The sequence below is a fragment of the Coffea arabica genome, chromosome 1e (assembly GCF_036785885.1).
Source record: "Coffea arabica cultivar ET-39 chromosome 1e, Coffea Arabica ET-39 HiFi, whole genome shotgun sequence".
Classification (NCBI taxonomy): domain Eukaryota; kingdom Viridiplantae; phylum Streptophyta; class Magnoliopsida; order Gentianales; family Rubiaceae; genus Coffea; species Coffea arabica.
Window position 1 is genome coordinate 48,022,555 of NC_092311.1, and position 15,056 is coordinate 48,037,610.

The 15,056-nt window shown below is 35.5% G+C and overlaps 2 protein-coding genes and 1 long non-coding RNA gene across 11 annotated transcripts; 2 read left to right on the forward strand and 1 right to left on the reverse strand.

Moving 5' to 3' along the window:
- Nucleotides 1–4,391: 4,391 nt before the first annotated feature.
- Nucleotides 4,392–8,911, reverse strand: LOC140011217 (uncharacterized). Of its 5 annotated transcripts, XR_011818529.1 has the most exons (4): nt 8,539–8,886; nt 6,895–7,011; nt 5,713–5,798; nt 4,392–5,601 (listed from the first exon to the last, which is right to left on the reverse strand). It is a non-coding gene; the product is annotated as an uncharacterized lncRNA (long non-coding RNA). The 5 variants fall into 5 exon arrangements; XR_011818533.1 differs by having other exon boundaries at nt 4,392–5,798; nt 6,895–6,965; nt 8,539–8,911; XR_011818532.1 differs by lacking the exon at nt 6,895–7,011 and having other exon boundaries at nt 8,539–8,825.
- LOC113709216 (transcription factor MYB48-like) lies at nt 5,080–6,223 on the forward strand. Its single transcript, XM_027231923.2, has 2 exons — nt 5,080–5,203; nt 5,339–6,223. The coding sequence occupies exons 1-2, from the start codon at nt 5,148–5,150 to the stop codon at nt 5,895–5,897; spliced, it is 615 nt and encodes a 204-aa protein (XP_027087724.2). The 5' UTR covers nt 5,080–5,147; the 3' UTR covers nt 5,898–6,223.
- Nucleotides 8,912–9,208: 297 nt separating the features above from the next.
- On the forward strand, nt 9,209–14,714 carry LOC113709230 (uncharacterized). 5 transcript variants are annotated; one of them, XM_072059949.1, is made up of 10 exons: nt 9,217–9,849; nt 10,731–10,824; nt 10,906–10,991; nt 11,112–11,159; nt 11,257–11,345; nt 11,585–11,638; nt 13,061–13,128; nt 13,247–13,296; nt 13,430–13,527; nt 14,266–14,714. In XM_072059949.1, exons 2-10 carry the CDS (start codon nt 10,766–10,768, stop codon nt 14,368–14,370), a joined length of 657 nt encoding a protein of 218 aa, XP_071916050.1. In that variant the 5' UTR covers nt 9,217–9,849; nt 10,731–10,765; the 3' UTR covers nt 14,371–14,714. The 5 variants fall into 5 exon arrangements, with proteins under 5 accessions (XP_071916060.1, XP_027087755.1, XP_071916050.1 ...); XM_027231944.2 differs by lacking the exon at nt 9,217–9,849 and having other exon boundaries at nt 10,358–10,824; XM_027231954.2 differs by lacking the exon at nt 11,585–11,638 and having other exon boundaries at nt 9,212–10,824.
- The last annotated feature ends 342 nt before the right edge of the window (nt 14,715–15,056 follow it).

A 15,056-nucleotide genomic window follows, 5' to 3' on the forward strand; every position in this document is an offset into this window, starting at 1 on the left:
GTCCACGTCATGTTGGTTCGTCTTTTTGGTTACTCTATCTAACCCCACTCCCACTACAAAGAGCCCCTGAAGCAAGGAACCGCCGTTTCAATCCAATTCCTTCATACTTTGTGATGACTTTGTTTTTGTTTTTGTTTTCTACTTTTTTTCCTTTTTCTTCTTATGTATATGTGATGATAAGATGGCTCTCTTCGTCACAGTGCTGGATACAGTAGTAACATCATCGCCACAAACCCCCATCACTTAGTCATTTTAGTAATACTGCAGATTAATGGCTTACATGCATGATGCCATTTCCCACTTTTAAATATCTCTTATCTTACACGTTGTATCTTAGTGCTATGTGGCATTTGTCATTTTGCCAACTTTGGTTGTCTGTTCAGGACAAATACAATTACTATATTATATATGCACATCTGCAACAGTTTGTACGTAAGAGTTAACCAGTGGTGTAGACGATCCTCTGGAAGTTCTTTTTAATAAGAGTAATAATCCGCGCGGGCACAATAATCAAATTCAATGTCACCTCTTATTTGTTTTTGGGTGTTGGTTTTGTAAACTAAACTTTCATTGCTGTTTTACCCCCACACACACGCATATAGGGTAAGTACCATGCCCGGAGTTTATAACTTTCTATGAACTAAAAAACGACTAAACGTTGCATTTTCTAATCTTCATATTCAATTCAACCCTTATCAGAGGGGATGGATTGGGTGGTTCGCGAGTATAAATGAGAGGTTGCAAATTTGAGTCTTCCCACTTAATCACCCTTAGTGGTAATAAAAATATCTATCATATTAAATGGAACTGAGAGAGTAATTGTCACGTTTTCTTACAAGCGTCGGGGATGACTCGTTCTCAAACTAAATTTCCAAAATAAGACCTTGTGTTTATTTATTTTTTTAAAGGAAGACTCTAAACCTTAGAGAAGAAGAGAAAGAAAAGGGTTTGAAGGTCAAATTAGGAATCTCAAAATCACTTGACTAATATTCCTACTAACCAAATTTAGTCTTGAGGCATTTCCTATTCTTCCTAAATTTAGTCTTGAGGCATTTCCTATTCTTCAAGTGACAAGAAACATCACTTAAAGAATGGTGTAATATGCACAAAAGTTGCTATTTGATTATAAGATCATCATCGTGAGAATTTAGCTGAGAATCTTGGATTATTGTCTGCTCTCATGAGTAAATATGGATTCCAGAGTTGTTTTCCTTTCTTTTTTATTTTTTGTTTGAGCTTTATAAGCTATATATCTGTTATGCTAGTTCAAAACAAAAAAAAAAAAAGAGAAATTAAAAGGAGCTAGCTAAGAAGGGAGACAACTCATTGTCATTAGCTATAGCCTCTAGCAAAATTGGAAGTCACATCTACCTTCCGTCGAAACAATGTGATATTAGATAAAGCACTAAAGACACTAACAACAATAATAATAATAATCATCATCATCATCATGCACAAATCCGCATAAAGTAGGCTTTTAGCTTCAATAAAAAAAAAGTATTACGAATTATAACAATCAATAACGAATGGTTTAGGAAGAGAAGGGGCCAGTAATAGCATATCAAGAACTGAAGAAATAGAAACAATGCAAATAGCGTACCAGGGAACCACCTGATAAGTCGGAGGAAATTTTTTTTTTTTTAATTTGGAGCGCAGAGCAAGGATGAAGATATTGTTTTGCTTTCCTTTTGGTTTGGCTTTGTTTGTAGCCGTTTAAACTTATGTTGCTCGAACTATATTCATCACAAACCTCGTTAGAAAAGGGTGTTAATTTTTAACTTTTTCTTTTTCTTGCATTTACATATATCAGATAGAGAGATGCTGAATTATCACTTTGAACTCTTACGTAAGGTCCGACAGATATCGAGTGGTAGGCTAATTCAAACTAAGCAATTTCTGAATTGGCAACCCAAATCCCAATACCATCGCTAATCATCTGGTCATAGCTCCAGCTTGCTTTCTACACATATGAAGCTAATTTATCTCTTAAGAATATCAAGTTTGTCTTCTCTTTTCGGTTAATATAACTTTTCTAATTTATTTTGAGAAATGTTATTTACACTCTCACTATTATTTTAATTATATAATTTTCATTCATTAGACTATACCATAAAACAAATGATAGGATTGTAAATAACAAAAAATTGGAGTGAAAACAATAAGGGATAATATAAAAAACCTCCCCTGAGGTTTCTCTTAATATCACTTGGTACTCCTAAAGTTTCAAAAATATCACTTACCTCCCTTACTTTTGTTATTTGTGTAACAAAATTTTTAAAAACCCTAAACTACTCTTTCACTTGCTAAATAAAAATATTCCTAAACCACTTTGTTCATTTCAAGAAAACCATCACCTCAAAAACAATATCTTTTAGTACTACTACATCACAATGCTATACCCTATAAAAATCTAAATTTGATAAATAAAAAAGATATTTGAAAAGAAATACACTTCCATCAATTTAATTCTATATACTCAAAACCGATTTCTTATGAATTTATATTTTTTTCAACAATTTCTCAATTCTTGCTCAAACTATTAAATTGTACCAATCATTAAAAAAAATCAACTCAAAACAAGCAAATAAATCATACTCCACTTTATCACAATCACGTAAAAGGCAAACAAAAATTAATTTAATTTATTATAATTTACAAATAAAATATTGCATAGTCTTTCAAAAAATATGAGTAAGAGAGAATGATGCAGAAAAGGGAAAAAGAAGAAAGTGACTTTTGTTTCTTTTTTTTTTTTAATTTTTGAGCTCCATTTAGTTGATATGTTGTGAATTATGTATCAAATGAGAGTTAATATTGTCTTTTTATAATTACTAGGGGAGGTAAGTGATATTTCTAAAACTTTAAGGGTATCAAGTGATATTAAGAGAAACCTTAAGGGAGGTTTCTGATATTATCCCAAACAATAATATTTTCCTTTATTTCTTCTACCGTATTAATTTTGTTTTCAATTGTCGGCTCTATCTTCCGACAGACTTCCATAAAGAAAGTCAAGGTACAGGACTCAACTTGAAAGAGCACTTACATCATATTTCCAGATATCTTTGCGATGGTCCCTTTCTTTTCCTCTTTTGGTACCTTAATACTAAAAATGGCTTTTGCTGAAGTCAAAGGGACAGCACCCCTACCTCGCATGCATGGCACAGGAGGAAATAACTACCAACTTTACTAAACTTTTGGTTCCAGGCAATTCAAGTACACCTTTTCCTTCATTTGGTTAAGAAAATTTTCCTGTTTTGCTTTTACCTTCCAATGGTGTATTATTATGTCCATCCATTTCAATTGTTACCGGGACACGTTGGCCGAAGATGAAAGATAAACTGGCAAAGCTTTTCTACATATCCTTTTTGATAATATAGAAAACGAATAAATGGGGATCAAAATTCCTCGCAGATTATTTTACTGTGGATGGTGGACGTCCAGTTGAGCAACTGAATTGAATGACACAACTCAGATTTCAGTTTAACCGTTGAAGACTATTTGTTAAAGCCGAGTCACTTGTGTAGGATGGCGTACCATCATAGGCTAAATGAATTCGCTAATTACTTACTAACACTTGTTTACTTCTTGGTTGACAACATAATTCCGCTCTTACACGAACAAAGCAATGCGGAACAAATATTAGGAAAAGGACGGGACGAATTGATCTGCTTGGGCCAAACTCTTAATCCCCTAAAAACTGAGTAACCACTAGCTCCTCACACACTACATCCAAACTCTTAACTTGGTCCAAGTATTCTAGGAACTAAATGTTAGTATTTTGGACAAATTACACTTTCCCTCCTTGTAATTTAGTTTTTTACATATCCCCTCTGATTTCAAAACCCATAGATAACCCCTTCATGATTTGAATTAAAGTGTCAAGACAATGGAATTTGCATTTCATAATGAAGTCAACTAAAATGTAAAAAATATCCCTATGTAAAGTTGAAAATTATTTATTAACCACAGAAAAATTATGTATATATATATATATATATATATATATATATATTTTTGAAAACTATAAAGAGGTTATATAATAAAACACTAAATCATAATAGGGTTATTTAGTAAAACATAAAATTATACAGGGTTAGAATGTTTCATGCATATTATGTTTATATATTTTTTGTTATTTCAACCATTTTAATTTTTAAATATGGGTAATTTCAACATTTTTATAAGTTTTGATACGAATGATCATTTCCAATACTTTGATACTTTAATTTAAATTATGAAGGGGTTATATATAGTTTTTAAAACTATATAGGTATTATGTGAAAAATAGCTATACCAAAGGGTAAAGTGTATTTTGCCCTAGTATTTTCTATGGTGAAAACTTCGCTGTGTAAGCGCATAGCAGACACTTATCAATATCGGCAAAAGCAAAAGAACAAAGACAATCTCGAAGTTTATGTAAATTTCACTTTAGAAAACAAGAAAGGAAAGAAAAAGTGCAATTCTTTGGTTCAACTTTTGGTGAATTTATAGTGCACATATAGATTTTGCAGGAAGTTGAACAGAAACCAAGCAATCCTACTGAGAAATATGGACGGCAAGTTATGAACGTCACATCCGCATATCAACTTCTTATCTAGAAATTGTTGATAATGGCTTTCATCATATGCAATGCGTTCCCCATCAACGCTATCACCTAATCAGCATACGCAAGCCACAGCACGGACGGTGAGGATGGAATCACAGAATTAAAAAATAAATCACGGAGCTTGCCTACAAGGAAAAGTGGCCAGTATAAATATCACTAGCGTGCACACAAGTTCCTTGTACCAGTGAGCAGGCAAGCAACTAAAGGAGTTAATCAAAAGAAGTGAAGGCAGAAAAGGAAACGGGACACTCTGGAAATGGTGCAAGAGGAAATCAGAAAGGGCCCTTGGACAGAACAAGAAGATGTCCAACTGGTTTTATGTGTGAACGTGTACGGTGATCGCCGATGGGATTTCATCTCTAAGGTTTCAGGTTTGGGTGGAGGGAGACAAATAAAATAGGTATGCTTATTTTGGGCATGGCATGGTAATTGCAAGGAGCAAAGTTTAACCACTTACTTTGTTGTAGGTTTGAAAAGAACAGGTAAAAGTTGCAGGTTACGTTGGGTTAATTACCTGCACCCTGGTCTGAAACGAGGCAAGATGACTCCTCATGAAGAGCGCCTTGTCCTTGAGCTTCACTCCAAGTGGGGAAATAGGTTGGCGATTATTGGTTAATTTAATGTTATTTGACAACATAACGACATAATCTTACCTCTATTTGGATTCTATTTTTTGTTATTGGGTTGTCATTCTAGTTATTTCAATGTAACACATGGATAAATCATTCGCAGATGGTCAAGGATTGCTCGTAAATTACCTGGGAGGACTGATAACGAGATCAAGAACTACTGGAGAACCCATATGAGGAAGAAGGCTCAAGAGAGGAAAAAGGCTGCCATATCTCCCTCATCATCATCATCATCATCATCATCACCATCATTCTCCAACTGTTCCTCCTCAATATCCAACGGTAACAGCCCAAGTATGGAATCTGGGCCAATCACTGAGACAAAGGAGCGAAGCTTTTATGACACTGGAGGTCTTGAAATGCTCACTGCCAAGGGAAACAAGACTGGTCAAGCAGAGGAAGAAAGGTTGCAGAAGGTGTATTCCATGGACGAAATATGGAAAGATATTGAGTTTTCTGACAGTGATGCAATTCAACCTGTGTATGACGGTTACGGCGAAGGAGGCTGCAACTTCTCCAGTCAAACAATGGCTTCTCCTGTGTGGGATTATTGCCCTGTCTCGCTGTGGATGATGGATGAAGACGAGAGTAAGATGTTTCCTCCCATAAGCGATCAATTTTATTCTTTTTACAACCAAGAGAGCACGATTTTAACTGGCTAGCTAGATGTTGATTTATTCCCTAGGTATTTGTTGATACAATTTTAGCTGCTATATGGAAGCCTAACCTGTATTTGTATAGCATGGGGTTGTCTGTCCAAACTACTTGATGTGGTTCTCCTCATTGATCTCCCAGTCAATGTAAACATCTGATGGGAACCATAGTCATGGGTCAGTGTCTGCTGTTCTGTGTTTTTTACTATGTACCACTGGGAAGAGTTCATAAGAAGCTCTTCAGGGGACTCAGATTTCAGCATATTGCCTAATGTAAGATAGGGGTGCTTAAATTTTGTTACTCTATGAATGTAAAATATAAGTTTCCTTTTAAAGTAGTTGATGTTAAATGAACAACACAAACAGCAACTCCACTCTGAGAACCCCTCTCCCCAACACCCTTCCGTCCAATACCCCCAATGAAAGGAACTTAAAGGCAATCCTTTCATCGCCTCCTTGTTCCGTCCTCCCGAATCTTCTTTTGTCTTTTTAACTTGGTAGGGGCAACAGAATTTCGTGATTTAGAACATTTACGAAATATGCACAAATATTGATGTCAAAACTAATTTTCCTTACCAGTCTCTAGCAGTCACAAGGTTTTCATGTCCAAATAGAAACAACCCAAGGGCTAAATACATGTCAAACTAGATTATCATTTTAGTATCAGAGGTCAAATACATGATTACATGCAATTTATCATGATTCTAAGACAAATTTTTGGTTTCGATTTCATCTGTTTTAGGTACACCAATACTATTTCAAAGAAAGCCTAGTTTAGTTAGCATACATACAAGAGAAAAACAGGATCTCTTTAACTCCTGTCCAGGCAATAAAATTCGAGCATGAGGTAGTTTCAATTCATCTGCTTTATTTGCCTTTTCCCTTATTACCATTAGATCACAGTAACTTCTATCTAGCATTTATACTTGTCTCTTCTGTGTGTGGTTCTGCAAGTTGTACATCAAGCAGAAAATAAGTAGTGTATAAAAATTATTCATAGACAAACCAGAATGTTTTCTGCAGCAATCTTATTTACTCGTGCTTCCGCCACAAAAATGTCTTGAGGAACAATCTACACTGTCCAAAGTATATTCTCAGCTAGGACTATAATATATCCTGCAATCTAGTATGGAGTACTACACATGAGAATTCTAATCCAAAATGAATACGTTGCTGCAACCATTATCACATAATACACATCAGATTTTGAGTTAAAAATTCAAATGCAGCTTTATAAGTGATAAGCATAAAGATGGGGTGGGTCCCTCAGGCACAATAAATTAACTTCTGGACGGTACGGGGGGGATGGCAAAAAGAAAGTGATAGACTTGTGGTAGTTTCGTTATTGGGACAGGGATGATGAAAAGAAACACAATGGAGGACAATAGAATATGAGCTAAGGGGCCCTATGGCTGATATATGCTTTTATTTGTCTGTGGCTACTATGCGCTTGTTTAGTATGTAGACAGAATCATCACTTGAACCAGGCACACATTATTGATTTACCACTTGGTCAAAATTTCAAGCTTTTCGATCTTGATAAGCAGAAAGGAGACAGACAAGAAACTAACGATTTTGAAAAATCAAGAATATCCTTTATAAATAGAAGGAATCCTAACTCGTTATCTCGCCATCATTCTTACACTGCAGAGATATTTGGGGAATGGAGCAAATCATTGCTGATGAATTCAGCACCCAAGCCAGGCAGAAGCGAGATAAAAGAAAAAATAAATCCAGTGGTTATACCAAAGAAGAAAGCCTGGAATATTAGCCTATTTCTAATGTGTAAATGAAACACTTTGTATGTCTCCTTTGAATTTACTTCACTAAGCCAGTCAAGATTTGTGACTTTTGGCTATGCATTAACGAGGATGAAGATCGAAAGCAATGTCTTATTCCATCTGTCCAGGATTGACTAAACCAATCGAAAAAAAAAAAAACCGATCAAGCTTTTCTTATACTAATAATTCTAGCCGTAATCAGATTCCGCTTTGCCTGAAATTCTATTCTCTTTTAGAATTTATCATACATTTGTTTAAACACTAAATATACCAAAGAATTCTACTTACTGCATCAAGACAACGATGCCAAGCAGTCAAAATGCGTTTGATCAGACCGAAATCCAATGAAACTGCTAATTTCCCCATCAAAAGGAAAAAAAAAAAAAAAAAGTACCAAGCACGGGTTAACAATAATAAACGATGAAAAGTGAAATTGATAAGGCGCTGTTCATAGCTCTGATCAATGTTCGATTAAAAATACGTATTATTAGGTAGAAATCTCAAATATATAATATAATAGGAAGAAGCCAGTCAGAGCTCAGTCAAATTTCCACATTGATGCAATTGGTTTATCATTTGACTCAAAATCCACATTAAATAAAAAATGCAAAGGCAACATCTCAAATATAGAAAATTATCTGAAACACCATGGCTACGTTCACAATCTCCATTGTCATGCTCGCACGTTTCGAATATCAATGGTCACGACCTAATGCGGTTGACCTAATTCAACTGGCTAATTCATTGGACGTTCGTGGTTCACAAATTCATTAGGAAAAAAAGGTTTGAATTTAAATAGAGCAAAAAATTATGGACAGGTAGAGTTAAGAAATGGAATAGAAAATTGTGGTTGATTAGGTAGCACTTACCAGGAAGAAAGGATGAGCAAATTTTGATGATTGAAAGTGGAAGAACCAAACTCCAGAACTGAAAGGGATGTGTGGATAGTGCGAAGGTGTTTAAATTGTGATGATAAATGACGAGTATTGCTCCACCGCTGCCGCCGGCGGGACGGCGGGTTGTGTTTTAAATCATTTTCTGAAAAATGTCTAATTGCACCTTTGCTCCCCGCGAACTAATTTGAACCCTTTTCACTTTCTGAAGTTTCAAGTTAGTTTTCTCATAGTTACCGGTTAAAAACACTACATCTCTTGACCTTTTTTAACAGAAGTTAGAAATTCGGCTTTTATAAACCTAAACACCACATGAGATATCGATTTCAAATGTAATCAAAACACACGAACATCATTTGATTGGAGAGGGCTTAAGAGTCCATTTGGGATGGCACAGCTTTTGCTTAAATGTAATGAGTGAATGGCCCAAAAGGTCACTAAACTATTAAAAATGGCACCTTCTGATCACCAAACTTTTTTTGTGGCCGAAAAGGTCACTAAACTCGCAAAAACTCTCCAGCGGAGTCATTTTACCGAATTTCAACGGTTCCTCATCCGGTGGCATGGGCAATGTGGAGTGGAGGAATATAATAAAGGGGCAAAAATGTCCAACAAAATATGGTAAACCTGTTTTTCCCTCAAAAGACGTGCCTTAGATCTAGAAATTCGGTGACCGCTCAGATGTGGCAAGAGTTGTAGATTAAGATGGATGAATTATCTTTGGCCGGGCATCAAGAGAGGAAACATCACAGCAGCTGAGGAGGACCTCATTATTCGACTCCAATCCCTGCTAGGCAATCGTTGGTCACTCATAGCTGCAAGATTGCCTGGTTGAACTGACAATGAAATAAAGAACCATTGGAACACTCGTCTGCTTAAGAGACTCCACAAAGGAGGAATCCAGCCCCAAAATAGAATTGATGGCCCTTAAGAAGCAGGGAAAGGGCCCTGAAGTCGAGGCCTACCGCTATAGAATTGATGGCTCGGCTGGTGCATTCCTTGAGAGTGGCATCCAAAGATCGGAGCTGTGGATCGGCTTGGCAGGCGGCTTCGTAGGAGCTCAGATTCGGAGGCAACATCGTTAGCTTTTTCCCCATTACTACTACTATGGTTGCTGTGACTGGAGTTGCTGCTTTCTCGTTGCGGTGGGGTGAGCGTGTTCGGTCCCTTGGTTTTGCTAAATTGACTACCCATTTGAAAACTGGATGAATCCCAACTCCGAATCAGCTGTTTTTGCGTGTCTGTGTCTGTGAAGGTGTTTGCGGAGGAGTTTACTACTGTTTTTGGGTGGGTTATTTTCTATTTTCATTTAGTTTACAGGCAGTCACAATCACCCTTTTTACCGCCGAAGAAAATGAAGTAAATCTCATTAGGTTGGAGGTTGGTCAACTTTGGGAATTAAACAATCTATTGTTCCAATAGCCTTTTGGACATTTTTGCCCATATTATAATATTCGTTCAACCCAAGTGCTTTTGTCACCGGGTGAGAAACCGTTGAAATTCGGTAAAATGACTCCGCTGGAGAGTTTTTGCGAGTTTAGTGACCTTTTCGGCCACAAAAAAAGTTTGGTGACCAGAAGGTGCCATTTTTAATAGTTTAGTGATCTTTTGGGTCATTCACTCAAATGTAATATAAATGTACATTTACACTATCTGAACATCATTTCGTATATTGATCGGTGCAGTTTTTTATCTTAAAAGCACTTCTAAATTATAGACAAAGTAAAAATTGGTATTTCTATAATAACCTATATATTTCAAAATAACTGTTTGTTTTGTTATAGTACAGCAAAAGAAATAATGACAGAGAAGTACAAGGTCTAAAGTGTTGTTACCCTATGTTTGGATTGCATTTTCCTAGATTTTTTATAGAAAAATTACTATAGTGATTTGATATATTTAAGGAAAAAAGGTGATTGAAAAATGTATTCACGAAAAATGTAGAAATTACTATAGGGTGTGTTTGGATAATAAATTTTTTGGATAAATTTTTTGAATTATCTCGATTTTAAAATACACATTCATGAGTAATTATTTATTCTTTTCTAATTACAGAACTATTGGGAAAAATAATCTGGTTTACATTTCTGTAAAGAAAATGGAAAAAAGATTAAAGATTTTTATTCACAGTGTTCAAACTACAGTACATATCATTGTTTACGCCACAGAGCTGGGTTACTGAATCATTGGAGTCCACGCCCAAATGTCTCGGCTGTTCAAGCTCTATCTCCTCTCCTACAATTCTCTTCTAGCTCTCGGATGGTATCCCCTTTTCACCTCCCTCTCTCTCTCTCAACATTTTCATACATGCACGCTAATTATTTTTGTTTGAATTTTATGCAGGACATTATCTCTCTTCAAAATTTTGAGCAACTTTAGCTTAACTAAATCAGTCAGTGGAACTTATGCTTCCGCTGGAGAATTAATATGTGCGGATGAACATGTTCAAGAGACAAAAATTCTGCCTTCTTAGTAGTTCCTTGTAAATGATACGATTTTAAATTTACTTCTTCAATATCATGACATGGTCTTCTTTAATGGATGTCAAGGTTTCCTGCAAACAATTGCATTCTTGGAGGTTATTCATGGAGCTATAGGTAATAACGTTTTGTGGGTTTTTCAACTCTCGTCTTTTTCATTGGTTGTAGCTGACATAGAAGTGAATAAAGTGGGTTTTATCATTCAAAATTTAAGGGATTGTTCCTAGTGGAGTACTATTTCCTCTGATGCAGTGGGGTGGAAGGACTCATTTTCTGTTAGCCGTTGTTCGAGGTATTAACGAGGTATTTGCAGTCTGTAATTGTCATGATGTAGGTTTATGAGTTCTTGAAATTTATAATGTTTAATCACATTGTTGATGCATTAGTAGAGTGAGTGATGAGAACAGATTGTTGCATGCTTTATAAAAGAGATTGTGTCTTGGGGCTCCTTGTTTATGTACACGTGGAAGAAGACATCACCTAGTAATGGCATTAGTCAATTTAGTGGATATAAAGACAATTTGTTATGCTTCTCATTGTAGGTCCAGAAACTGCCATCTGTTTTCATTACTTTTGTTGCTTGGAGTTTATCTGAGGTGAGTTGGTTACTACTTTTCAATTGCCTGATTAGCTTTGTTGTAGATATCAATTATATGTAAACTGACAGGTTAATGCTTTTCGATAGATAGTGGCATCAAGCTTCTTTTTATCTATTCTGGAATTGATTAGAATGGATAACACATACCACTTTAAAGAAATTTTACACCAATGTTAACTTCTCATTAATTTTTTGAGATTTGATTATGTAAATAGATTAAGTATTGATGACAGCAGCTCCGACAATTTGAAAGCTTCTCATTAATTCTCTGACTGCATGTAAATCAATGGTGCGGCTTTTTTTTTTTTAATGTATGATATAGTGAGAGATATCTCACTAAAGTGCCAACGTTCAGGCATTGAATTTTTGATGCATGCGTAACTGAGAATCTAGAACCTAAGTTTGCTTGATGTTCTTATTTTAGTTATATTGTGTATCTGTAACATTTGAAAACAGTTCTCAGGAGGATGGATTTGACCATGGAATATGACTATTCTTTGTTGTTTGGCTGGTTTTCTGCAGAAAGAAGAGTATAGAAATCAGTGTATTTTGTTTTCCTTTTTCTACCTAAAGGCAGAAAATTACATTGATAGCCTTGCATAGCTGCTGGTTGAGCATGAGTGGCTGAGCTCCAGGCAAATGTTAATAAATATCATCATAGGCAGAATATGTTTTAGAATTTTTTGGAAATACCCCTTGCTTCCATAAATAGATGTTTAACGGAAGCTGTCACTTCGGTATGCTCTCTTGATGTTTATATCTGAGGCTTAGAATGCATTAGTTTGTCAGAAAACTCTTGTTAGCTTGAACAGAACAAATTTTTAGGCTGCTACTCTGATATTTATATCTGAAAAATGGAACACATTGATTTGTCATGAAACTCTTATTAGCCTAAAGCAGAAATTGCAGCTTAGAAATTATAAAGACTTGAATCTGGTCATTCTGACCATTCTGTGCACCTCCTTCAAAGTTTCATTTTCTTTGGTTTTGTCCAGTCATTGTGCTTATCTTCTTGGATATCACACTTATTTGGCCGTCCTTGATATTCCAAACCTTCCGAAAGCAAATCAAGGCTATCTCATCAATGTGTCAAATTTACCTGTTGAGCTTTATTTCAGACACAAATAAAGAGTACATTGTGATTGTGCATTTGTGTCATTTGATCTGTTCTCGTCTTTGCAATTTTTGGAGTCTCTGCATCACATTACTGATATGAAGTCAAGTTTTGATGTCTCTGCTAATATCATCCATGTCTGAAAATCAAACTTTGAAGCATTATACAATCTCACAACTTGTCTAGGGCATAAGATTGGATGTTTCAGTAGCTTAAACAAGGTCTGGTCATCACTAATTTCTTTCTTTTCCATGTAAGTGAATTATGGTGTAAGTGAATTTCATAATCGTTTCTAACCCAATGCAGGTGATCAGATACTTACATTATGCCATTAATAGCACTGGAAATCCTCCTTATTGGATCACTTACCTCAGGTTCATTTGTTTTGATCACTTAAACATAGAGAATTGCATGCAATCGTCAAAACATTTAGAGAATTGCATGCAATCACTTAGATGATTAGTGAACTTGAATGTATCATTTGTCTGTTAGGTACACTGCATTCATTGTGTTGTATCCCATTGGAGTTGCTCCGGGTGAAAGTAAGCCATGAAATCATCTAAGTTTAACATTTATTTATTTATTTATTTTGCCCTTTAATTCATTCAATACTTTAATATGTTTACTGTCAGTATGATGTGCTTATAAGAGATGTATGGCCTCTAATCCTTGCAGTGTGGCTCATGTACCAAGCACTTCCTTTCATAAAGGCAAAAAATTTATATGCAGATTTCTTTGCTTTCCTCCCTTTCAGCTACTACACATTTGTTGTGGTATGTGTTTACCTGGGGAAGTGCTCCCCTTTCTGATCTTTTTTCTACCTGCTTCTTTATGATTCACAAAGTATATAGGAGTATTAAATGTCAGATGAGTTTGAACTTTGCATGGTTTTATCTGTAGGACTTAGTTGATAATTCCATGGCTGAAGTTTAGCTGCTTTGTTGAGCGGATATGACGTATAGGCATTTCAATTAGCATACAGTCCTCGAAGAGCGTGTATGGGTGTGTTTGATGTGATTGGATTTAGATTTTATGGGAAACCTGTCTTAGGTTTAAAGTACATCCTGGTGCTTTTAATTATGATTTAGACAGGAATACTTCCCCAATTTGAGATGGTTGGGCAATTATCTCAGTTGTCCATACATAAAAACTGTTCAGAAAGTTTAAAACGTAAAAGTATTAGCTGCCCCTTTTGGATTTTGAACTCCTTTTCTTGTAATATAAGATCACGTGCTTGGAAACCTTGAAAAATTCCACTAACATTCTTCCACATAGATCAGATTTATTCTATTTTTTTTTTTGGCAATTCTTCATTTGAGAATAAGTTGTTACCATTATTTTTTTTTCTGTAATCAATTTTCAATTTTCAGAATAAACAGTTGTATTGGGAAGGCAGGGTTGGAGAGGGGATTCAGTCAAGAATTTGGCTGCATTTTGATGCTATCTATGCTCATTTAATTCATATCTTCACAAGATTATTGATCAATTTTTTTCTTAACACTTTGGACCAGATTCTGCTCATCTTCTATCCATTTCTGTGGCTGAAACTGTACCTTCACTTGTTCAAGCAGAGATCGTCAAAACTCCTTAACCAGCATAAAAAGAAGAAAATTTGAATGCCTACAAGCTACAATGAAGGCTGTTAAGCTTGACTGCTAAAGCATGGAAAACTGAATCAGCAGAATGCATACGCATTTTTCTAGAGTTAAAAGGCCCCTGCTTCCTTGTATTTGCATTCCTGAAGAAGGCATTATACCGGCTATTGCCTCTATTCATGTTTATCTTTCTCAGTTTTCTCTTACTGTTTTTTAGCTTTTGTCAATCTTTTTGTGTTTGTGTTTATGAATTTTAAATTTCTGTCTTTCCCTTTGCATCTATGTTGTACATATATGAAGCAGATGTAATGGATGTCCAACATAGGTTCTTCCATGATAAGTGGACGCTTGCTTTACTTGACAAATTTGGCAGCATAACTTTCAGTTTCAAGATTCCAGGTAACATACGTATATTTGAACCAGTGTCGAAGAGGTTATTAAATTTGCTTGTTCCTGATTTCATTCAGAGTTGTTTAGTGGGCAAGCAAAATCGATAATTCTTCTTTTTTCCTCAGTATGCTATTGTTTGTCCAACTACATTTTAGACAACAATAGAAAACTGAACAAAAAGGAGCTACTTCTTCTCTACCTTGGTTAGCATCAAATGATATTGGTTGGTTAGCATGCACCTGCTCAGAGTTCAGCATTAAATTTGTTACCCTTGTAGTTTTTTCTGCCTTTATGGGATCAAGAGTGGGTTGGTGACT